This window comes from Hemitrygon akajei, chromosome 4, assembly GCF_048418815.1.
Source record: "Hemitrygon akajei chromosome 4, sHemAka1.3, whole genome shotgun sequence".
Lineage (NCBI taxonomy): Eukaryota > Metazoa > Chordata > Chondrichthyes > Myliobatiformes > Dasyatidae > Hemitrygon > Hemitrygon akajei.
This window is the reverse complement of record NC_133127.1, coordinates 81,754,501-81,781,442: the sequence shown is the minus strand read 5'-3', so window position 1 is coordinate 81,781,442 and position 26,942 is coordinate 81,754,501. Positions and strand designations below refer to the sequence as shown.

The following is a 26,942-nucleotide window of genomic DNA, read 5'->3' as shown; positions in this document are numbered from 1 at the left end:
CCTAACTTTCGTTTATACTATTGGGCAGCCAATATACGCTGTGTTACCTTTTGGTCTTTTTTCCATGGCCAACCCGAGTGCCCTAATTGGGCGGCAATGGAGTTGAGCTCCACTAAAGAATTATCTATCTCTGCACTTCTTGGCTCTGTACTCCCTAGTAGTTTGTCCAGATTAATAGTTAATCCTCTTGTTAGACAGACTCTGCGTATATGGGCTCAGTTTAGGAAATTTTATGGTTTCCATGGTTTTTCCCTTTCTAGCCCTATCTTACATAATCACTTTTTTTACCTACTACGTATGACTCAGCACTCCATGTTTGGTATAGGAAGGGCATTAGACATTTTGAAGATCTTTTTATTGATAATCGCTTCGCTTCTTTTCAACAGCTCTCTGCTAAGTTCAATCTGCCCAATGCTCATTTTTTTAGATATCTCCAAATTAGACACTTTATTACTCCTTTAATTCCTAACTTCCCTGAAATGCCTGAGAAAAATGTTATGGACTTATTTCTTTCTATTAATCCACTAGGTAAAGGTTTAATATCATTTATTCGTGATAAATTAGCAGCCTTATGATGTGCCCCTGTGGATAAAATTATAATGGCATGGGAGCACGATCTAAATACCTCCCTATCTGATGAGACTTGGGACTCGATTCTCAAATCGGTTAATTCAACCTCTCTTTGTGCTCGCCATTGCCTTTTACAGTTTAAGATTGTTCATAGAGCCCATATGTCTAAATCTAGATTATCTCGATTTTACCCTAACATTAGTCCGCTTTGTGATAAATGTAAAAGGGGCGAGGCCTCTCTCATTCATATGTACTGGTTTTGTCCTAGCTTGGAGAAATTTTGGAAAGAGGTCTTCATAACGTTATCGTATATTCTGAATCACCACCTAGAACCTAACCCTTTAATTGCTTTGTTCGGTTTCTGGGGCGAGACAGATTTACGTCTGAGTTCGACTAAGTGTCGAATATTATCTTTTGCCTCTCTCCTGGCTAGACGTTTAATCCTCCTTAGATGGAGAGATGTTGCCCCGCCCACGCATGCTCAATGGCTTAACGATATTATGGCCTGCTTAGACCTTGAAAAAATTCATTATTCAGTTCTTAATTCGGATTTAAAGTTCCATAAGGTCTGGGGACCTTTTATTGAGTACTTTCATAACCTTCCTCTTGGCTAGGGTTTTTTTTTCGGTCCCTTGCTTTCAGCTCCTTTTTTTGTTGGTAGTAGGCATTAATATCTTCTGTTGCTAAGTGTATTTACAGTTTTGGGGGTTTGATTGTCCTGATTTATATTCCCTATACTGTGTTGTGGTTGGTCTGGAGTTTTTTTTTGTTGCGGGGCTTGGGGAGGATACTAATTTTACATGTCCTCAATTTGGGTGCTTTCTCAATTATCTTTCTTTGTATCATATTATTATTGTACGTTTATTTTCGCACTGTATCAGTGTTCTTCATTTCGATCTAGGGGGTTTTTTTTATCTGTAGTTATGTAGAAAATGTATAAAAAAAAACTAATAAAAATTTTAAAAAAACAATGATGACAAAGTGGCTTTGCAAAACTGCCAGGAAACCAGAGCTAGAAACATACACTCTGAACAAATCATGTAAAGCCCGGGTTTCCAATATTCTACGTGATGTAGGGTCAGGATGCTCCTCCTTATCCCAAATAAATTCAAGACCAAGGGTTCCCAAACTGAGGTCCAAGGACCACTTGTTTAATGGTATTGGTCCATGGCATAAAAAAAGGTTGGGAACCCCAGCTCAAGACAGATTTTGATGGCTTGTACTTAACATTACGAATGTTTCTATGAGATTCCCCCACATTCTCTTGAACTCTAGGGAATACAGCCAAAGAGCTGCCAGATGCTCCTCATACAGTAACCCTTTCATTCCTGGAACCATTCTCGTGAATCTTCTCTGCACCCTCTCCAATGTCAGTATATCCTTTCTAAAATAAGGCGCCTAAAACTGAACACCATACTCCAAGTGTGGTCTCACGAGTGCTTTATAGAGCCTCAGCATCACATCCATGCTCTTATATTCTATACCTCTAGAACTGAATGCCAACATTGCATTTGCCTTGTTCACCACTAGCTCAACCTGGAGGGTATCCTACACAAGGACTTCCAAATCCCTTTGCATCTTTGCATTTTGAATTCTGTCCCCATCTAAATAATAGTCTGCCCGGCTAGTAACCAGCAGCCAGCCAGAATAGGATCCCTTTATTCCCACTCTCTGTTTTCTGCCGTTCAGCCAATGCCCCACCCATGCTAGTAAATCCCCTGTAATTCCATGGGCTCTTATCTTGCTAAGCAGCCTTATGTGTGGCACCTTGTCAAAGGCCTTTTGATAATCCAACTACACCATATCTACCACATTTCCTTTGTCTACCTTGCTTGTAATTTCCTCAAAAAATTGCAGTAGGTTAGTCAGGCAAGGTTTTCCTTTCAGGAAACCTTGCTAGTTTTAGCCTATCTTGTCATGTGCCTCCAGGTATACCGTAATCTCATCCCTAACAATCAATTCCAACAACTTCCCAACCACTGATGGCAGGCCAACAGGTTTATAGTTTCCTTTCTGCTGCCTCCCACACTTCTTAAATAGCAGAGTAACATTTGCAATTTTTCAGTCATCCAGTACAATGCCAGAATTTATCAATTCTTGAAAGATCTTTGTTGATGCCTCCACAATCTTTCCAGCTACTTATTTCAGAACCCAAGGGTGCATTCCATCTGGTCCAAGAGTTTTATCCACCCTCAGACCATTGTTTCCTAAGCACCTTCTCAGTCGTAATTTTCACTACACAAACTTCACTTCCCTGACACTCTTGAATGTCTGGTATACTGCAGACGTCTTCCACTGTAAAGACTGATGCAAAATATGCATTCAGTTCCTCTGTCATCTCTGCATCTCTCATTACAATATCTCCAAAATCATTTTGTATTGGTCCTATATCTACCTTCAACTCTCTTTTACCCTTTATATACTTAAAAAAAAAGCTTTTAGTATCTTCGATATTAGTTACCAGCTTCCTTTCATAATTCATCTTTTCCTTCCTATTGACCTTCTTAGTTTCCTTCTGCAAGTTCTTAAAAGCTTCTCATTCCTCTATCTTTCTACTGACTTTGGCTTTGTTGTATGCCCTCTCTTTTGCTTTTACTTTGGCTCTGACTTAACTTGTCAGCTATGGTAGTGTCCTTCTTCCATTCAAAAATTTATTATTTGGAATATATCTGTCTTGCATTTCCCTCATTTTTCGCAGAAACTCCAGCCATTGGTGCTCTGCTGTCCTTCCTGCTAGTGTCCCTTTCCAGAACACCTTGGCCAGTTCCTCTCTCATGTCACTGTAATTTCCCTTTTTCCACTGAAATTTCACACAGTGGAATTTAGTTCCTCCTTCTCAAATTTCAAAGTGAACTCGATCATATTGTGTTCACTGTCCCCTAAGGTTTCCTTAACCTTAAACTCTTATCACCTCTGGATCATCGCACAGCACCCAATCCAGCACAGCCGATCCCCTAGTGGGCTTAACAAGAAGCTGTTCTAAAAAGCCATCCCTTAGACATTCGACAAATTCTCTCAGTACTGTCCTGGTTTTCCGAATCCACTTTCATGTTAAAATCCCCAACGATTATCATGACATTGCCCTTCTGACATGCCTTTTCTATCTGCTGCTGTTAATTTGTAATCCACATCCCGGCTGCTGTTTGGAGGCCTGTATACAACTGCCATTAGGGTCCTTTTACCCTGGCTGTTTCTTAACTCAACCCATATAGACTCTACAGCCTCTGATCCTATATCATCCCTTTCTAATGATTTGATATTATTTCTTATACATAGGGCCACACCACCCCCTCTGCCTACTAACCCATCTTTCCAATACACCGTATATCCTTGGACGTTCAGCTCCCAATGGCAGCTATCCTTTACCCATGTTTCAGAGATGGCCACAACATCACACTTGCCAATCTGTAGCTGAATTTCAACATCACTCCAGTTCCCAACCCCCTGCCAAATTAGTTTAAACCCTCTCTAACAGCTCTATTAAACCTGCCTGCTAGGATATTGGACCCCTTTGAGTTCAGGTATTACCCGTCATTTTTGTTACAGGTCATAAATTCCCCAGAAGATGCCCCAATGATCCAGGAACCTGAAACCCTGTCCCCTACACCAGTCTCTCAGCCACGCATTAATACGCCTGATCATGCTACTCTTGCACTTGTTAGCACTTGGCACAGGCAGCAATCCCGAGATTACTGCCCTAGAGGTCCTGCTTTTCAGCTTCTGTATGACCGACAACTATATGGGACTGGTGCTGAGTGGAGGAAGTAGTAAACCCCATAAATATACTTGTAAAGCAACGGTAGTAACCGGACTGGACAGAAGAAGAGAGGTTTTGGAAGAAATTGTATAAAAGGATTGAAGATAGCAGGAGCAACAATTATAGAGACCAACCATTAGTAAGTAGTAACAGCTTACATTTGGTACTGGGAGTCAGGGAAACCTCTTGCCGTGAGCTTCACCAGTTCATCAGTGTGCAAATACTAGCCCAGCTTTGCAATCGAAGTTAAATGTAATGATGCACGTTAAGTCACCAGTACATGCAAGGGTAGTAAGTTGGTACTTCAATAAAGTACCTTGGAAACTGAAGGTTTCATTATTTGACTGAAAGGGTTGTCATTAGAGCTGCCTATAATAGTGTTGTAAGCAATTTTACAGAGCCAAACATTTTAAGTTATTTCAAATAAAATTATGTGTCATAATACAAAAGCTGGAGAAGTGAGAAATAATCTCAGACTGAAGAATTGGCCATATATTTAAAATTTGTAGCATACACATATTGGAAGCTACTTTTCACATTTTACCATTTGTTCAATAATTCTTCCTTTTCCCTGTTCATGAGACAAATAGCATTTCCACTAACACAGCCACTATGTTGAACATATGTTTCTTATTTTTATTTACATATAAACCTAATGTTTCAAGGGGCTTTTGGTATTCAGCACAAAGATAATATTAATGTTAGCTCTCTTGGTCAATAAGATGAAGATGTTTCAATCTCCACAAGTAATCCAGCCAACTCTTGAGGGTGAAAAATAAATCACATCATTAGATACTCTTTTTTTAAAAAAAAAGTGAAACAGGTCCTTGTTCTGTTTAGACATTATTTTTTATGATGTACTTTAAAGCATAATGTTATTTCTAATGATGATTTTCCAAGTAGTAACTTAAATATCCATGATGGTCTTACTTGAACATGAGTGAAAGAGCACTGATTTCTACTTGTCCAACCCATTCCTGCAATAACAAAGATACATAATCAGATTTTTTAAAAACTGTCACATTTAAATAACATTGAATATATAATTCCAATTTAGCCAATTGCACCACAAACTGGAACTGTGCCAGTTTTCTTATCCTAATGAGAATCAGGTTTATTATCACTAACATATGTTGTGAGATTTGTTATTTTGTGCCAGCAGTTCAGTGTAATACAAATTACTATAAGTTACAACAAGGAAGACAGAAGATCTGAGTGTCTGTTCCCAGTACTTCCTCGCTGATGGTAGTAATGAAAAGAGACCATGAACTGGATGGGGAGGGCCCTACATCGTGGATGCTGTCTTCTTGAGTCACAGCCTTTCAAAGATGTTCTCAATAGTTTGGAGGTCAGGGTCCATGATGGAACTGGTTGAGGTTGCAACTTTTTTCAGCCCTCCATGGTACATCTGTTGGCAATTTGTTAGGATCTTTGGTGACATATCAAATCTCCTCAAACTCCAAATGAAATACAGCCAATGGCATGTTTTCTTTGTAATTGCATCAATATGTTATTTAGTTTGCTTAGTATTGTATGTTTGTTTGTACTCTAAAATAAACGGAAATCTTGGATTTACGATTGTTCAACATTTCCGACTCCCGGAAGAACCCTAAGGATCAGAAAATAAACAGAGATCCAACAGGAGAAAGGGGTGGAGGAGGTGACAGGCACACGGGCAGAAGAGGTAAGAGGGAAGCCAGGGTGGGGAATTGAAGAAGAGGGAATGGGATGAGGAATATAGTTACATATGTGTACATATTTTGATAATAAATTCACTTTGATCTATCTCATGTCTATATGCCTCCTTTAAGCTGCACCTAGCCACTCAATCAAGGCTATAGAGAGAGCAGAGCAGTGAGCGAAGCACACATCCTTGAGGCATTGATTGTCAGTGAGGAGGAAATGTTATTTCTGATCAGCATTGACTGTGGTCTTCCAATGAGAAAGTCTTTCAGTTACAGAGGAAGGTACAGAGGCCCAGGTAACCCATGTAGCTTAAACACTGAACAGCTAAAATTCTGCAGGGATGGGACAGAGTTTCAAAGCTGTTCGATAGTGTTTGACAGAATAAGCTACAAAAACATAACCGGGGCCCTCCAGTCAAGGGGGGTCAGGATCCACCATGTGAGGCAAACCAGCACTCAGACTGCTCCAGGTTACAGAACAGTGATGGCAGAAAGGCCTGAAGGTTGGTTTAAAAATACAGGGTCACAAAAGACAAAGAGTACCCAGCTCAATGATCTTTGATCATTCTGCATACAATTGTGTAAAGGGCTGCCAAGGTGCTCGTGTGCACAAACTGCAAAATAAGTTAGCAGGCAATTACAATGTATGTGCCACTTGCGCTTTGGAAGAATGAGGGCCAGTCCTATTTAGACGTGAACTTGAGGGACATAGTTGCAAGATCAGAGAATAGTTACTTAAAATTTAAGTGCGTAGAAATGCCTTCTCTCTGAGGGTGGTGGTGAATCTATGAAATTTTATATCCCATTGGGTTGAGGAGGCTGGATTTTTGAAGGTATTTACAAAGAAAAGCTACATTTTTGGAAAAATCTGGGAATTTAGAGTGATGGGGAACTGGCACAAAAGTGGAGATCAAGCCTCGGATAGACCAGTGAATAATTATAAGAAATAGCCTCCACAACAAATGGAAATATGCAAAATAACTGAACATAGCTTGACCATGGTGCATCTTTGAAGATATTACTTCTAATTCAGTTATGGTCTCCTCTAAGATAATTACCTATTAATTCAGTGAAACTATATAATAGATACTCAATTTGAATTTTAGCAGCATTGAAAACCATTGAAATATAATAGTTTTCAAGTATTATTTAGATTCCAAAGCAAAAACACGTATTCCCTCTCTCCCCACTCTTAAAATTTCCAGAAATCATTTTGTATACTGGGCACTACTGCCTCAGGTATTATTTTTGTAGAAGTATAAAGAATATTTATAAAATTCCAATTCCATACCTGTGGCTTTTCAAGTTGCTTTAAATATTCATCAAATGATCCTTCAATGAACTGCAACAATGACAGAAAAATAAAATCTTACAAAACACACAACCATGAAGGATCAACCTTATTTGCCATATATATTTACATTCTAGAAACTTGCTGTGGTGCGTTGTTCTAATAACAATTAGACAAAATCATATAAAGTTCCAATGTTAATGTACAGAAATGGAATAAAATGTGTATCAATAGCAGATATATTTATAATGTAAACAGCATTATAAAATGTGGATTAAAGTGCAGTGCCTTGACATAGGTAATAGATAGAGCGGGGTGGGGTGGGCTAACTAGAATGGTTGATCACATTAACAATTTGGAGGAAGAAACTTTTAAGATGGCATGAAATTTTTGTTTTAATAGCCTTATAACAATTTCCAGAAGGGAACTTTTGGAAGAAGCAGTTTGCAGGGTGCTCACAATGACTTATCCTTTCTGCTTCTTTGCTCTTAACACATGCAAGTCCTGCAGCGATGCTAGACTGCAGCCAATGCCACTTTCTGGTGACATGACAGTTTGCTGCAGTTTCTGTACATTGTCTGAGAATGCTGCACCAAACCAGATAGAAATGGCTAATGTGAGGAGGCTCTCGATGATGGCAGTGTAGAATTGCACCAGTATGTACTGGAATTTTAACAATTGCCACAAGCAGTACATCCTCTGCCTGGTTTTTGTTAATGGAGGAGATATGGTTCTCCCAGATGAGGTCCTGTGAAATAATGATAGTCAGGTACCTGAAAGTTGAAACAGTGAAAATTAAACTGTAGAATTTTGATGATAAAGGAGACACATTTTTCTTGCAGTTGAAACACACCCCCATGGTTTTGAGGGCATTCTGCTCCAAGTTGATGTGATTGTACCAGGGCACTACCTGGTTTATTTCCTGGTGGTACTTGGATTTGTCACCTCTGGTGATTAATCTAATGGCAATGGTGTCACCTGTGAACTTTATCAGTTTAACTGATGGATGAATGGAGACAAAGTCATTGGTGTATGAAGAAAAAAGGAGAGGGCAAAGAACACACCCCTGTGGTGCACCAGTGCTGAGTGAGCAGCTTGTGGAGATTTGCTTGCCTAGTCTTCACATACTGCCTCCTGTCAGAGAGGAGAATAGGTCATTATGTCCTTTAACTTGTTTTATTATTGAATTAGCTATTGACTGACCTTCATCAGCATCATATCAGCATGTTCAAGATTGTTTAATGTCATTTCCAGTACACAAGTGTAAAGGAGAATGAAATGATTGTAATGCAGGATCCAATGCAGCACAAAAATACAATAAGATAAAGAACACTATTATAATAAACTATAGATACACTAGATAGCTTATATACATCGATCGATATGCCCATAATGTGACGCACTTAATATCCACACTCAACAAAAATAACAATCTCAGACTTAAAATTTTTTAATTTCCCCGGTCTGAATTTTCTGTGTGAAAATGCTTCTAATTTCCAATGGGTAAATTTCCATGTGGATAAACACTTCCTGACAAGGTGCATGTTCCTGTATATAACAGATTGTGATGCTGCAAAAAGACAACGCATTGTGTCAAACCGTTGTAAAGGAGAGATGCTTCCTAAGTGACAGAAAAAGATAACCCAGCACCTGCCGTTTACCCAATAACTAGCTCAAGAAAATAAATATTAAAAGCCTTAAACAATAAATATTTTCAGTTCACCTAGTCAGCATACCCAACATCATTATTTTTTTTAATTAACCACTTAAAATCAAAGAGAAAACATACTGCTTCAAACTGTTCACGGTTCCTCCTCAGGTAAGAAACACAAGCTCTTCTCACTTCAAGGTGTTTTGATTGTGTGTGGAAGACCTGAAGAAAGAGAGGTACCAAAATAATTCCAATTATTTACACAATTAAATGTGTTCTGATATTAGCTGCCAGCACAATTTAATCTTTAATTTCCTACATCACTAAGCAAAATGTTCAAAAAAGTTCTTCAATTTCTACAGCGATTTTTAATCATGCAGGATGAGACCCTTTATCAGCACTCCGGTTAATTGGGCCATCAGTTAATATGGCCACTACTTATTTGGGACAACTCTTAAAAAAACAAAATCTACTCAACAAAAAACCGGGATTCCCTTTGAAGACTATGCCATTTAAGTGAGAGAGGAGACTACTGCCAAACAATTTCTAACTAGCGTTAATCACGTGCACTTGCGTAGCCGTTAGACACAACACTGCTTTTGAGCGAACAGTTCTTAGTGTCAGTTAAGCGTTTGCATCAAAAATCTGCTATTTTTGTCTCTGATAGTTGGTGAGAAATAAACAGCAAGACAATTCAGTACCGTTTTACTCACTGCGGTTCCAAGCATTTAGGCTTGAAGATAGCAAAAACAGCCGGGAGTGAAAATGAAACAGATTCACTATTTCAACAAGTTAAGAATAACTAAGAGCATGAAGGTATTGACAATCATCAATCATTGACAATTGACAATCACTGTTACAATGAAGATGAAGATTTGGAAGATGCAATCGTCAAAAGCGTTGTATGAAGATAGTCCACTACCTGCACTGATATTGTTCATTTACAGTCAATCAAAAGAACACGGCAGTGTACACACTGGCTAAATTCCGCCATGGATAACCATTAGGAGCTACAGGTCCTCAATACCTTACCCAAAATCCTTGGGACCAGTTGCATTTTGGAATTCAGAATTTTTCGGATTTCAGAATCCCTCCTTATTGGTTCCGTGACACCCCCCCCCCCTTCCCCGCGGATACCAAAAAACACCTATGATCAAGTCCCTTATTTAACCTGTCTCAGTGCGGGTGGACTTTAGGACCCGGTGGAGCTCCAGAACTACGCACATCCTCCTGTATACTTTGTCACCTCTAGATTACTTATAATACCAAATCAATGTCAATGCTATATAAATAGTTGTTATACTATATTGTTTAGGGAATAATGACAAGAATTTTTTTTTATTTCCAACAAAAACATTCAATAAAACATAAAAATACACAGCTTCCAATGAACCGAATCAAACACATGGTAAATGACTTATTGGAATAAACGTAGAACGTCACTGTCACTATAAAACTTCAGTAACTTGTCTTTAAACTTCAGTAACTTGTTTTACCATATTCTTCAGTAAGGCACTGCACAGACACACCACGATCAAGCTTCTGCAATAACTCCACTTTCTGTGTTATTGATAATGATACATGCTTCCTTCTCTTTTTCTCATTGTTACCCATAGGGGTATCTGCAGCTCTTTTTGACATTTACATAGTGAAGTTAAACACAAAGTCAACAGTGAACACAAAATATCAGCGAACAGCAAATGCACGTGTAACCAGTACACGCGCTGAGCCACCACTGACGTCTGGCAGCCTCTGCTAGTGCTGCCACGTCACACCTAAGTGACGTCAGCTGTTGGCGAAAAACTTCGGTTTTTGGAGCTTTTTGGATTTCAGAATTTCAGATAAGGGATTGTGGACCTGTACAGTTTTATAGTACTGTTAATGTCCTCATTTTACTTAAGTACATAATTTGTTACTTAGTTAAAAGGTAGTTTGTCCTTTTTATGTTTCAACCACTTCAATGAAACTTCGGTTAATTGGGGCAGCCACTAGGTTTGACCAAAATGTACCCGGCCCGATATGTCACAACAAACTGGAGTTCACTGTGGTGCTGTTGGATTTTAACCCACCTGAGAGTTCAGTTTAACTTCTCAACTAAAAGACTGGACCAGTAAGCAAAGCTTTGAGTGGAGTAAAAGCTCCAAATTCAGGTATCACAAATACTCAACAAATTCAGGTCATCGCTGTCATTTCTAAACTACCTGAAGTAAACCCCTCCCCCCAAACACACACAACCCTACCTCCTACAGACACAAAACAATACTCATTAGCTTTCGTAAAACAGATACAAATAGGTATTCAGTGACATAAATCACAGAAATTAAGTTTAGTTATATATGCACAAGTAAACTCTAGCATGTGTAACTAAGGAAGCAACTATTCCGAAATACTTAGAGCTGGAAATTTATACAGTTGAGTGAGATATTTGAACAGCCATCCACCCAGGCAAGTGCAGGCACTCGGCCAGTTGAAATGATACGGAGCTGGGGACCCAGGATTGCCAGGCACAAGTCCTTCTCCTCTACTGATGAGATGCCAGGACACGACTGCTCTTGCCTCCAACATCCAGCACGGTAGCACGGTCAGTGTGGCTACTACTGAAGTACCCAGGAAAATAGGCATTAGAGAAATCACAGAGGATCTTGCCCAAAGTCTCACATCTGGACATGAGTAAGCAGGACCCACTGGCTGTATTCACCACCCACATTCTCCATTTCCACAAACTTATCAAATACCCTGCAGGTCAATTGTGTTGTTCCTGGCCACTCTGAAGTTGAGTGGCAAGGCTCTGGTCCTCAAGGCAGGCGTTGAGCAATGTAATGAGACAACTTGGATGGACAAGAGAAAAGCCCATCCATGAAACTCCTCTGGAAACTTTTACTCCACTCTGAGTCTTCATCCCAGCTTAGTCATCTGTCAAAGGTTTGAACTACCACTAAACCTCAGAAATATTTAAAAGCATTCAAAGTTAAACAATTGAAGTCTGCTTTCCATAATAATTAAAATCTATTTTAGTGCACATTGCTAAAAGTAAAATTTAATGCTTCTTCCTCCAACTGTACAATACTATTCGGTAAATGGGCTGAGCAGGAAACTGTAGGAGGCTCCACTCCACACCACACCACTGAATTCCATACAACATACACCAGCAGAGCACAGCTACTAAATGATTCATTTCAGATATCCACACAGGAGATGCTAAAAGTTTTGAAGAGCGCCGCTTTACCTGGAAAATTCCTGGTTGTACTGCCGAGTGTCCTACAGTACTGTCAAAATTCAGCGCGGCACACCACGCAACAGAGTGACTGAACTGCCCGTTGAATACTAATTGCAGTGGATGGATGTTATGAAAAGCGCAAGTGCCCAACAATGTTTCTGAATCGTGCAAACGATTGAAATTTTACTGAGAATCTTTCAGAGACTCAAAGTACATTCAGTACACACACACACACACCGAATTGCACAAAAGGCAACCAAAACAAAATACGGAAATCACAGAATTATCAAACACAAAAATCGAAAGGCATATTCAGTTTAACTCAGTGCTCATTATCTGCAGGGTGCCCTGATTCAAAATCGACCAAAATAGCAACAAGATAAACAACAGCGATCAGAAACCACAAGCACATCATAACATGAACTACTGAGACCAATCTACAAACTACATTGATTAAATCTTGCCCAAGACCCAGGTATCCGGCACAATCAAGGGAGAAAGAGAGACTGTCACACACAGAAACCTTTCTCCGGCAGCAGTGAGCAAGAGGCTGGTAGATGGCGCTGAACACCCACTTGTTTTCCATACTCGCCTCGATGATTTCAATCTTCCTCGGCGCTTCAATCGGCAATCAAGCCCCGTCTCCAGGATTGTTGGCCTCGAGGCTGCACACTCCACTCAAAGCCTCACAGAACACCCTCAGAGACAGCAAACTGCCAGATAGAAACATAGAAAATCTACAGCACAATACAGGCTCTTCGGCCCACAAAGTTGTGCCGAACATGTCCTCACCTTAGAAATTACCTAGGGTTACACATAGCCCTCTATTTTTCTGAGCTCCATGTACCTGTCCAGGAGACTCTTAAAAGACCCTATCATATCTGGCTCCACCACAGTCACAGGCAGCCCATTCCGCGCACTCACCACTCTCTCCATAAAAATCTTACCCCTGACATCTCCTCTGTACCTTCTTCCAAGCATCTTAAAACTGTGCCCTCTTGTGTTAGCCATTTCACCCTTGGGAAAAAAGCCTCTGACTATCCACACAATTAAAGCCACTCATCACTTTATACACCTCAATCAGGTCACCCCACATCCTTCGTCACTCTAAGGAGAAAAGGCCGAGTTCACTCAACCTATGCTCCCCAATCCAGGCAACATCTTTGTAAATCTCCTCTGCACCCTTTCTATGGCTTCCACATCCTTCCTGTAGTGAGGTGACCAGAACTGAGCACAGTACTCCGTGGGGTCTGACCAGGGTCCTATATAGCTGTTACATCTGGGCTCTTGAACTCAATCCCACGATTGATGAAGGTTAAAACACTGTATGCCTTCTTAACCACAGAGTCAACCTGTGCAGCAGCTTTGCGTGTTCTATGAACTCGGACCCCAAGATCCCTCTGATCCTCCACACTGCCAAGAGTCTTACCATTAATACTACATTCTGCCATCATATTTGACCTACCAAAATGAACCACTTCACATTTTTCTGGGTTGAACACCATCTGCCACTTCTCAGCCCAGTTTTGCATCCCATCAATGTCCCGCTGTAACCTTTGACAGCCCTCCACACTATCCACAACACCTTCAACCTTTGTGTCATCAGCAAACTTACTAACCCATCCCTCCACTTCCTCATCCAGGTCATTTATAAAAATCACTCAATCTGCCTGAAAACACACCACTAAAATGTCGATCACAGGCTCCAATCGTAGCAGGACCACATTTGAAAGAAAAAGGTGCAAAAGAAGTAGTTTTGTGAACCATCTGCTGGATGTCACCCTCGGTGGCATTGTTTGCTGGCACCATCTTCTTCTACACAGTAGTGCACAATCGAAGATCCACGTCCCCTGCACTAAACATTCAGCATAAGCAGTGGCACACTAGGCCTTGGAAATGCAATCCAACAAGCTGCACAAACTGCAATTCCCCTGCATTTTTTGCAAAGACATTCCATTCATTTGAAATTCTGCACTAGACAAACAAATCCCCTAGTTATTGAAAACAAAGTTAAACAAGCAAACATGCAATAAACTAAAGAAACGTGCACATATTTTGTAATCATATTGCCCAAAGCAGGGGTTACCTGCCTTTTTTATGCCACAGAACTTTCCCATTATCTGAGGGATCTGGGGACAGCAAACCACCCAGAACCCCTGTCAAAAGGCATCGAGTACATTCGTAAGTTTAATCAGAAGCAACCTTTCTATATACATTTCTCTGCATCCACAAAGTATTGGACAAACTATGCCTTGAAAACAGTGATCAAATGAATTACAGAAGACATTACTTGATTTTAATCCATTGGGGAAGACAAAACTAATTCCTTGGCTATTTTTCAATAGTTCATATCCCTACACCTCCCGTTTACCCTATCTGATGGCTCATAAACCTACTCCTCCCATTTACCCTATCTGATGGCTCATATCCCCACATCCATTTACTCTATCTGATGCCATCGGGGAAGTCAGTGAAACAGTGCCAAAGAAAAGTGGCTGCACCATCTTCTCTTCCTCAGATAATCCTTCTACACTAGCGATGTCTTGCTTCCAGTTTAGTTCTGCGGGTTCTGAGACAGCTGCTAATGACAATGTGTGAACTGGTAATTTGGACACAGATTCAGCCAAAGAGATGCGTGGCAGAGAAGATGAACAGTTCATGTATTATTCCACTTATGCAGACTGTACGATACCATGCAAATAATTCCCAGTTCATTGAGTAGTCAAGGAAAAGAGATTCTCAAGCTTGTGGAAATGTTCCCTTTTTCCAAGAAGGCTTTGTACACAACGTCTCTTGATGGTCTCTCCCCATAAAAACAGGAGCCTCCTGTCAGACAGGGAACAAGTATAGCCCTGAGCAATGCAGCTAACTGAGATGTAATTAGGATGTGTTGAGAATGTTAGCCTATAAGAAGACAAGAAGAGCCTAGGAGGAGGACACAGTAGCGTAGTGGCCAGCATATCGCTTTACAGTTCAATTCCTGCCTTTGTCTGGAAGCAGTGTGAATGTTCTCCCCATGACCATGTGGGTTCCATCCAGGTGCTGCAGTTCCCCCTCACATCCCACAGATGCACGGGTTAAGGGTAGTGAGATGTGGATATGCTGTGTTGGCGCAGAAGCGTGGAAACACTTGCTGGACACCCCCAGCACATCCTCAGACTGTGTTGGCTGTTGCCGCAAATGACACGGGTCACTGTATGTTTCAATGTACATGCGACAAACAAGGCCAATAAAGCTATCTCTCAACACTGACAATGCAAGATTTAGCAGAGATAGCACTGCCTTCCTTCCAGTGACCAGAAGTAGATAGATAGATAGATAGATAGATAGATAGATAGATAGATAGATAGATAGATAGATAGATAGATAGATAGATAGATAGATAGATAGATAGATAGATAGATAGATAGATAGATAGATAGATAGATAGATAGATAGATAGATAGATAGATAGATACTTTATTCATCCCCATGGGGAAATTCAACTTTTTTTCCAATGTCCCATACACTTGTTGTAGCAAAACTAATTACATACAATACTTAACTCAGTAAAAAAATATGATATGCATCTAAATCACCATCTCAAAAAGCATTAATAATAGCTTTTAAAAAGTTCTTAAGTCCATTGTCCAGTTCTTAGAAATATATCTGTAGGAGGGCAAGGATTACTGCTGTCTGCTAAACTACTAGGTATAAGCCAGGTTTGAGGTCAAGAACCTTCTCTACCGCCCCCCCCTCCCCCGACTGATCAAGACTATGCCAACGCATTGATGCATTTCCATGGAAGTGTCTGCCTTTGCTGAGAAGTGGAATGAAACGGGATCCATGGATTCCAGGATGTCACTGTGATTACTCATGATCGGATAGGGTACTGTGATGTAGCAAGGGCATTGTTGAGCCGGGGAGGGTGGGCAAAGGCACTGGCCAAGTGGAAGGAATACAAGGAGCAAGTGCAGAGGTTCAGGAGCACAACTGCAGGACCAGAGGGTAAGAATTGAAGCTCAAAAGTATGGTGTTGGCATGTTCAAGTCCACTCCAGGTCACAAACTGGCTATAAAACAGTAATAGTACAACATTCCCTTTAGTGTTGTTTTTAAACAGCAATGGGTGGAATAACCATTGCTCAGAGCAGGAATTTTAAAAAAATTTTTTTTTTAAAAACACTGCCTGAAAACTGCATTGCACTTTACAAACGATAAACTGCGGGCCAGCACTTTACTAACAATGAGCTACCAACTTCCATTCTGTGTTGATTGTTACAATTTGTAACAGTGTTAAAACTTGAAACACTGACAATATAAATACGTTGATGCACCAAAGTAGTTCAAAGCAAAGGTTGGGGTATGTATATTATTTAGAAAATATATGGATTACATTCATTAACACATAAATAATTACGGGGTATTTCACAATGAGCATAATTTCAAAATTACAAACCCCATTTCCAGAAAAGTTGGGATATTTTCCAAAATACAATAAAAACAAATATCTGTGATATGTTAATTCACATGAACCTTTATTTAACTGACAAAAGTACAAAGAAAAGATTTTCAATAGTTTTACTAACCAACTTAATTGTATTTTGTAAACATACACAAATTTAGAATTTGATGGCTGCAACACACTCAACAAAAGTTGGGACAGAGGCATGTTTACCATTGTATTAAATCACCTTTCCTTTTAATAACACTTTTTAATTGTTTTGGAACTGAGGATACTAATTGTAGTAGATTTGCAATTGGAAATTTTGTCCATTCTTGCTTGATACAAGACTTCAGCTGCTCAACAGTCCGTGGTCTCCGTTGTCTGATTCTCCACTTCATGATGCACCATACATTTTCTATAGGAGATAGATCTGGACTGGCAGCAGGCCAGTCAAGCACACGCACTCTGTGTCTACAAAGCCACGCTGTTGTAGCCTGTGCAGAATGTGGTCTGGCATTATCCTGCTGAAATAAGCATGGACGTCCCGGGAAGAGACGTCGCCTTGATGGCAACATATGTCTCTATAAAATCCTAATATACACCTCAGAGTCAATGGTACCTTTACATACATGCAACTCACCCATGCCGTGGGCACTGATGCATCCCCATACCATCACAGATGCTGGCTTTTGCACCTTTCGCTGATAATAATCAGGATGGTCATTTTCATCTTTGGCACGGAGAACTCGACGCACGTTTTTTCCGAAAACTAGCTGAAATGTGGACTCATCTGACCACAGCACACGGTTCCACAGTCTTTCGGTCCATCTGAGGTGAGCTCAGGCCCAGAGAACTCGCCGGCGTTTCTGCATAGAGTTGATGTATGGCTTCCTCCTTGAGTAATACAGTTTCAAGTTGCATTTCTGGATGCAGTGACGGACTATGTTAAGTGACAATGGTTTTCCGAAGTACTCCCGAGCCCAGGTGGCTATAATTGTCACAGTAGCATGACGGTTTCTTAGGCAGTGCCGCCTGAGGGCTCGAAGATCACACGCATTCAACAGCGGTTTCCGACCTCACCCTTTACGCACTGAGATGTCTCTGAATTCTCTGAATCTTTTCACAATATTATGTACTGTATATGTTGAAAGACCTAAATTCTCTGCAATCTTGCATTGGGAAATGTTCCTTTTGAACTGACTAACAATTCTCTCACGAATTTTGGCAAAAACCCCATCCTTGCTTGCAAAGACTGAGCCTTTGATGGACGCTACTTTTATACCCAGTCATGATACCTCACCTGCTACCAATTAGCCTGCTTAATGTGGAGTCTTCCAAACCGGTGTTACTTGAATATTCTGTGCGCTTCTCAATCTTATTTTAACTCTGTCCCAACTTTTGTTGAGTGTGTTGCAGCCATCAAATTCTAAATTTGTGTACATTTACAAAATACAATTAAGTTGGTCAGTAAAACTATTGAAAATCTTTTCTTTGTACTTTTGTCAGTTAAATAAAGGTTCATGTGAATTAACATATCACAGATTTTTGTTTTTATTGCATTTTGGAAAATATCCCAACTTTTCTGGAAATGGGGTTTGTATATTAGCGTAATATAAAAGAAAATTCCAGCTTCACGGCCACAAAGTCTATATATGGGGGGGGGGGGGAGAGAAGGGGGGGCATTTCAGCTTCTGCACAGTCATGCACCAATGCAGCTTAGAGAGAAAAGTGGCTGTAGATCAAGAATACAATTCAGATGTTCAGAGGAAGCAAAATGTAAATCAATGCAAAATACATCTTTTGCTTTGTATGGAAGACATAACATTACTAAATACACAGTAAATATAGCAGTAAACGTTTCTGGTCTGCCATTCCAGACAGTGTAATGGTTAACAGTACAATGAGATATATTGATCAAGGTCAAAGTTACAAATCAGAGGAGAGACACTGTTTGGTCTGGATGATCAGAGTATTTTCAGACTGGCTGTTGGTCTCAATATTACAAAATCAGTTAAGAACTTAAGAACTAACATGCAAACACAAGTAAAAGACTAATTGCTGAAGTTAACCAAGTTAAAATTAACAATCACTATTGTTTAAGGATTTAATTTTTGGATACGTACTAACTACTGTATCCTGGCTATGTTCTTTGCTAGTAGTTTGGAAATTTGGTTTCAGTTTCACTTCTAGTAAAATGAAAACCTAAGACAGAGTAGCAGAATTTATGTTATCACGTGTCAGTTCAGCTTGAAAACGAAAGCTGAGGAACTCAAGTTGTGATTGTCAAGAAGCCATGGTTTTTGATCATGGCTGTGTGCAGGAATTTAAATCTGACCCATTTTTGTGGGGTATATTAAGTTTACCCATAGTTGATGCATGAAAATATACCCATTGTATGGTAACTGATCATGGGACTTTGCTGAGAATTGGAAAGAAATGGGATCCATGGATTCCAGGATGTTTGCTGTAAAAGAGGACTCAGCTTTCAGAGTTGAAGGAAGAAAGAAAAATTTCAGAGTTGTATACTTTGATGATAAAAGAACCTTTGAACCTTTTGAAACTCCTTTCAAACACAGTCTGTTCAAAAGGAAGCTTTGATAAGATAAATATGGATATTAAAACTTACATTGTTTTTCTGAAGAACTGGATGAGATAGTTATGTTTTCAACATTTAACTCATTCAAAGGAAAACAAAACCAAGAGATAAGAGTCTAGGTTTGCCCTTTAGTGAGGTGTGCACGTATCACGTGGTAGCAATATATGCATTTATACATATAACCTATAATGAATTATTTAAAACTAACAATTATATATATAAAATACACCCACACAAAAGATTACTCAAATATTACAGAAATATTAAATACACAACACTACTTTCTGCTTAGCTACAAACTCCAACTCAATAGAGAATGCATCTCAACCACATACACAATATACTATATAATACAGCTAACATACAGGCAGTATTGCAAAATTTTAAATATCCCATTCAGGCCTGAAGATTTAATCACTGTGGAGGATTTCTTACCCTTCTGGGATAACGTCTTTCCTGACAAAGGGGATCACTCTGCTTGGCAGGACAGACTTGTGGTTGTGAAACAATCCCTGGTTCTGGATCCGCCTCTGCATGGTGGTTGTCGGAGTTGACTCAAACTGCAGGAAGCGGTTCTGACAGCTCTGGACACCTTTCTATCCCTTTTCTTGGCTTTTCTCTCTGGACCTACTTCGATCCTTGCTTCTTGCCAGGTCCCAGTTTCTTTCTTTCTCATTTCTGCTCTTGTTCTTCTTTCTAGTTTGTGCATCTTGACCTTGGGAAGGTGCATTTAGTTCACTTAAGTATTTGCGTATTAATCCTCCTATTGCTCCGTTTCTGATCTGATCTCTCCTCTTGGTTTCCTGATACACAGCATCATCTGACAAATCCTCTGTTTATGTACCTCCATTCACTTCTTTCTTTCTGGCTTTCCATTCATCCAACTGAGCTTTGGTCTTTGCATCTACTTTTACAAGCAGGTTTTTGGTTTTCACTTGAACTTCATGCAATAATGTTAATGTACACAGAGTAGATTCTGGTTCTTTATAGTCACAAAAGACGAATGCTTGCAACTTTCCTGAAGCTCCTCAATCTCTATTCCAGTTTAAAACCAAGCCACATTTTACAAGCAACTGCCTGATTAGCATATTAGAGGCTTCCTCAATTATGTTACCTACAAAACTGTTGTTGTTGGATACTGTTTTTAATCATTTTCTCACTTCCTCTGAGCAGCGTGGTCCTTCCTTTGTCCAATATGCCAGAACCACCAACATCTGTTTGTCCTCTGTTGGGCAACTGTTCATGGTGTTCGGCATGGAGACAGTTGTGGCTTCATCCAGTACCTTTCATAATTCACTTTCAGTTGGCTTCAGTGCAGGAGATGTGGCTTGCAAATGGTGGATGGATCTCCAACCAAGTTGTAGTTATCTCACCCCACAATGCTAGTCTTTCTGATTGTAACCACGTTCAAGCTCAACATGGCTTGTTGGTTGTTGTATTTCACTGTTACTAATGTCATTCCCACAGGAGTTATCTTTTCTCCAAAAAAAAGTTCTTACTTGGATATCTGCAGACTTCAGTTTAGTATCTTTGAAATGCCATTCAAACTCATTTTGCAGAATGACTGAATATACAAGTCAGTGACCAATACCATTTTAATTTACTTGCTCGTTCACTTCTAGTGCAAGCCACATTGCTTGTCTATTGTTACTTTTCACATTGTAAATCTCAAGGCTGGCCGGTCCTGTATCACTCTCATCATTATCAACTTTTTCCATCAACAGCATGCAGATTAGTGCTCTTTTTGAAACTGCAACTTGACTTTTTAATCTTTTTCTCTTCTCTGTGAAGTCCATTTATCTTTGTCGGCTCAATATACTCTTTGTACATGTCCTACTTGTTACATTTTCTGCAAGTTTCACCTTTGAACCTTCACTGGTCTGACGTAGGTAAACCCCTGCCACAACGGTAAGGCTGGTTTCTGTCCAGATGTTGCAATTTTGTTCACTCTCACTTTCATTCCTGACTGCAACTCAACTGTGTCTGTCTGCTATTTCCATTGCTACAGCAATTTCAACTGTACTTTTAAGTGCAAGTTTTGCTTCAAATGGGAGCTGTTTTTAAATGTTTTCTTGTTTTGTTACAGGTATACAGGCCTTGGTCATACCCCACTTGGAGTACTGTGTTTAGTTCTGGTCACCTCACTACAGGAAGGTTGTGGATACTATAGAGAAAGTGCAGAGGAGATTTACAAGGATGTTGCCTGACCTGGATTGGAGGGCGTAACTTAGGAAAATACGTTGAGTGAACTTGGCCTTTTCTCCTTGGAGCCAAAGAGGATGAGAGGTAACCTGATAGAGGTGTAAATGATGAGGGGCATTGATCGTGTGGATAGCCAGAGGCTTTTTCCCAGGGCTGAAATGGCCAACACGAGGGGGCATAGTTCTAAGGTGCTTGGAAATAGGTACCGAGGGGATGTCAGGGGTAAGTTTTTCCACACAGAGAGTGGTGGGTGCATGGAATGCACTGCCGGCAGCAGCGATGTAAGCAGATACAATAGGGTCTTTTAAGAGCCTTTTGGATAAGTACATGGAGCTTAGAGAAATAGAGCTATGCACGCTGGATATTCTAGGCAGCTTCTAGAGTAGGTTACATGGTCAGCACAACATTGTGGGCCGAAGTGCCTGTAATGTGCTGTAGATTTTGATGTTCTATGTAAGATTCCACAAGGTAAACAATTTCTCAATGGTTTTGGCTCTAAATGTTCCTACATTACTCTTGCAATATCAGCAAAGCTCATTTCAGCTTGTTTGGTTGGAGCAGTTAAACTTTGAAGAAAACAGTATATCTTTAAACCCAGCACGCTCAGCAAAATTGGTACTCATTTCTCATTGGCTATTTCATTGACTTCAAAATACTATTAAACCCGTTCAATATATAAAATCCAGTTATCTGTTATGTAATCAAATGCTGCAATCTTTCCAATGTAGCCAACCACTTCTGCATTTTTAATGATTATTATCACCCAGTGCTCACTGTTTATGAACCTGTGAATTCTTCCGCATTCTGCCTTTTAAAAAAAGCTCAACTTGTCTCTGCACTGTTATTTATTTATGTTGCTCTTCTTCACTGCCTTTTTTAAAAAGCTTGAACATCTTGCTACACTTCAACAGGTCAGTACTCATCTCGGGTTCATTTAAAAATACCTTGTTGCCACTGTTAGGTTTTGTAACTTCAAAACATTAAACTAATTCAAAGGAAACAGGAGAGTCGAGAGATGAGATTCCTATTTGTTCTTTTACTTCAGCGATGTGTGCACATATCAAGTGGTAAAGTGATGATGTATGCAATTCATGTATTTATTTGGGATACAATAAACATATATCCAGAGAATGGATCCATTTATCTTTCCCCTACCCCCTCCTGCCCCGAACCCCATGTGGTCCTCATCCTGATGGGGAGTTCTTTGTATGGTCACATCAAGCTGTGCTGGACATACCAAACATCACCCTCTGAGTTTCAAAAATAAATTATTTAAATAAACAAGAAAGCTAAATTGGTCATAAATATACAATTACTGGAATATTAAATACACAATAGTAATTGGATAACAGATGATCAATCCTCACACAAATACATAAAAAATGTTGTCAAACAGAAATGCCACAATTCAAAATGGTCTGACTGGCAGAAAGCCATAAGCAGGGGAGCAATAATGTATAAATTCTCCAGTGCATTTATTGCTAATATAGTCATACTTGTTATTGATGGTAGAAAAAATATAAACTTAATTATAAGGAAACTCTATACATTTGAACTCCATTGTGAACCAGTAATTTGAAAATCCACTTCCTAATATTGGTGCACTCTAACCAGTTTTTCCCTTTTATTCTAATGAGTTTGTTCCTTCTTTCAAACAAACAATTTAAGCACCAGCGAGTGTAATTTAAGAGTTGGAATTAGAGGAATATGTACTGAAAGATCTTTCAGTAAAAAGGTTCTCTAATTTCCAGTGAGACTGCTGAAACATAGTTAAACAATGCAGTTTCTTTTTGAAACTCAGAGGGTGATGTTTGATATGTCCAGCACGGGTTGATGGGACCATACAAAGAACCATATGGGTTGGGGTTGGGGGGGTGATAGGAGAGTTAATGAGTGAGTAGGGGAATGATAAATGCACCCATTCTCTGGATACATGTTTACTGCATCCCAAAGTGTACGTTCCATTTTGGACCTACAGATGAATGGGTGATAGCAAAAGTGCAGTTACTGGGCAAGGGTTGACTTGAGTGTCACATACATCTATTCTGAGAGCAAGTTCATTTCCACAATTAAAAGGAAACTCGTTCTTGCGTTCCTGGTTTCTATTGCACATCAGCAGTGCACTCCACCCAGTCCTTGATGCACACCCAATGTGAACAAGTCACATTAGACCTGACAGCAAAAGGGACAAAGAATCATTTGATGAGATGCTGGTGAACAACACTATAACTGACTCTGGCCTACAGACTAGTGCAAACAGGCTGCAAACTCTCACCTCCAGACTTAATCATGAAGCTTTCTATATTGCTACTCATTAATTTGGACTGCACTGGTACACGTGCACAGCTGGTATATTCAAATAAGATGCCCTCCGCAGACTGCACATTGCACAATTCATCACATACGTATCCAATATTCTGTAAAACACCTTTCCCTGCCATCAGTGATCTCCATGCTCTGCACAGCACAGGTCTGATGGAGTTGAATCACCAGACATACAATTCCCATTCCCACTCTGACACGTTGGTCCATGGTGTACCAAGGTGAAGTCACACTCAGCGTGGAGGAACAACACCTTGTATTCCGTCTTGGTAGTCTCCAACCTAATGGCATGGACATCGCTTCCTTCATCAGGTAAAAGAATTATTCTTCCCCCCCCCCCACCACTCCCCTTGCCCTCTCTTCACCCCTGGGTCCCCTTCTCTTTCTCCTATGGTCCACTCTCCTCTCCTATCAGATTCCTTCCACTCCAACTTACGGGGGGGGGGGGGGGGGGGTGCTGATAAACAGGTGAAGAAGAGGTAAAAGGCCACAGTGGAGAATAGAGGAAGAGGGCAACTGTTGAGTCTTGTTTTGGCCAGCAGTCTGTTGTAATTAAAACTTTTAAAGTCAAATTTAATGTTCTCTTTTGTCCTCTTCTCCAAGGTTCGTTTTTCTGCTCCTTTGCGATCTTTTTCCACTACTAACCAAAATCCCAGATACTCAAAGCCCTTGCCCGCACTGCAAGCTACACCACAAAGCGTGCAGGACATACTTTTAAAGTACGGTATACCCACTGATATACTCTATGTCACAGCCCTTTAGTGAATGTTCTGGTCGTGAAAGTGCTAAACAATTCAGGCTCTAGATTTTTGATAGGCTTTTATCCAGCATTGGAAAGTTAACAAATATAACTACCCAGTTAAAAAAATAAAATTGTCTTTAAGTGAAGTAAATGCATTACATTTGTTTCCACAGAGCAAACAAAATAAGCAGTGTTTCCAAAGAAATCCAAGTAATATTTTCTTCCGGTTTGCACTTACGCAATTATTAACCTACCGAAATTTTAAGACATGCATTATGATTGCCAGACGCTTTTATTTTATTAAGTGTGCTCCATACCTGTTCAGCAACAGCTCTAAAAAGGCAGGAGCCATCCTTAGCAATACGCTTTCGGAAAAGACCTTGGCTCCCTAGGAATCCGTCCAGCTGAACTTCGCCGGGACTAGAGGCGCTACTGCGCTCCACGGCCTCGCAGCCTTTGCCAACGCCACTGCCTCTCTCCATTTCAAGTTGCAGCCTCACGTTTCGAACATAAACATGGTTGCATAAACGGGGAGACAGCCCTGAGAACCTGAACGTCAACCTCGCACTGCAGGACAAACATCCAAATCGACTATTCTCCGTAGAAGACCACACCACACTACCTTCATCTGTTTTGACGTGGAGGATTCTGGGTGATGTAGTCTGGCCTCTCAGACAACTGCGCAGCCGTCAGGTGACGCAGGACTACAGAACCCAGTGTGCATTGTAGAGAAATTTCGCGGAATGAAAGTGTAGAATTAGTTAAAAGAAATTAGATTGTAATCGGCTCTGTTTTCTTCCAGACTGGCTTCTTCTTCGTAAATATAGTGGGAGGGGTAGCAGTACTTAGTAGAGCAGGCTGGAGTGCGAAAGAAATAGAAGCAACAATAAACCATTCGACCTATACACCATTCACTTTCTTGCCCGATCCCATGTCTACTGTACCGCTGCTAACCAAAAGTTTATCAAATTCAATTTTGAATTAAATCATTTTGTCAGATCCAAAGCATTCAGCGTAGATAATTTTGCCTCTTATTTTGAAAATGTGAACCATAATTCTCCATCCGTCAATTTGGGAAACGTGCTTCCCCCACCTATACTTGAGAAAGTTCAGTGAAGTCCTCTCTCTTTTTCCCGAACTCTGGAGAATAGTGACAACAGCCCACTGTATCTCGCATTGTTTGACATACCTGCAATTCCAAAAATTATTTGAGGAATTTTTGCCGCACTTTGTCCCAGGCAAATATTTCCTTTTGTTGGTATGACCTTTCATAAAGGGTGGAGATCAAAAGAAAGCGAATGACAATTGGTGACGATGGTGCTTACTGGATCACAGAAATAGACTCCTTCCACTTGAGGCACAGTGGACATGATAACTGCAGAGGCAAACCACCAACAACAATACGTGGTGCTTTAAAGTCCCTGAAGAAGGGTCTCATCCCAAAACGTAAACTGTTTATTCATTTCCATTTATGCTGCCTGACCTGCTGAGTTCCTCCAGCATTTTGTGGGTGTTGCTTTGGATTTCCAGCATCTGCAGATTTTCTTCTGTACATAGTGGGGTTTTCTTACTTCACTAAAACCTTAGACTCTAAATGAGGGTCTATGGAACATCCTCCTCAAATTTGGCTACTGGCAGAAATTCAACCCCATTACACATCTACTTTATGATACAATTCACAGTATATTTATCATTGAAAAATGCATAAATTATACAACCTTGCTTACAGGCAGCCACAAAGCAAGAAACTGGAAAGAACCCAATTTGCAAAAGAAAGACCAACACCCAAAGTGCAGAGAAAGAAAATAACACAAATTGTACAAATAGTAGAAGTAAGCAACAGTATTCCGAATCGAATTAGGTCCTTATATCCGAATCCCTGGAGTAGGCCCAAAGCCTTGGTCTCAGTTCATCATATTAGAGGGGCAAGTCGCCGCGAAGCTTGCAGGCATGAAGCACAGCAGCCGGGGCAGTCTCACAGCCTCAGTGCCATGGAGCAACATCGTGGGATAGCGAGCAAAATCAGCCTGACCCTCGCTTCCGATCCCGACACCCTGCCTTTCCAGTCTATCTGCACCAGTGTTTAAGTTGTCCAGACAGCAGATCGTGCCTTGCAATAGGACCCGGGCCCCGGCGCAGCAATATGCTCTGGGCCTAGAACCCGCTGCCCAGCCCGAAGCCATTCTCAACCTCTCCGAATCGCTCACTTCAACTGCATCTGTGACCCCGCCCCAAACACGCTACGCATCAGCTTTGCAATGCTACCAGCCCAGCCCATCCCTCCAATCAGCTTCACCTTCCCACTTGCCTCTTCATTGTTTGCGGTGATAGTTTACCACAATTTACTTCAGAAGAAGTGTTACTAATAATGTTTTAAGTTGGGGTTTTTTTGCCTTTAGAATACCAGTGACCTGACGCACACCTTCAGCAGCGCTACCTTAAACTGGAATACATATGATCCCAACAAGCAATTTCTCAACAGGT

General features: G+C 40.4%; 1 protein-coding gene across 2 annotated transcripts in view; it reads right to left on the bottom strand.

Annotated features, from left to right (window-relative positions):
• Nucleotides 1-25,099, bottom strand: part of otud4 (OTU deubiquitinase 4) — an 80,481-nt gene extending 55,382 nt beyond the window's left edge. For both annotated transcript variants that reach the window (XM_073042954.1, XM_073042955.1), the window contains exons 1-4: nt 24,776-25,099; nt 9,093-9,176; nt 7,304-7,354; nt 5,258-5,304 (exon numbers count right to left, since the gene is read on the bottom strand). In XM_073042954.1, coding sequence (XP_072899055.1) covers nt 5,258-5,304; nt 7,304-7,354; nt 9,093-9,176; nt 24,776-24,940 — 347 coding nt within the window. In that variant the 5' untranslated portion in view covers nt 24,941-25,099. The remainder of the gene's footprint in view (nt 1-5,257; nt 5,305-7,303; nt 7,355-9,092; nt 9,177-24,775) is intronic.
• Nucleotides 25,100-26,942: the final 1,843 nt, after the last annotated feature.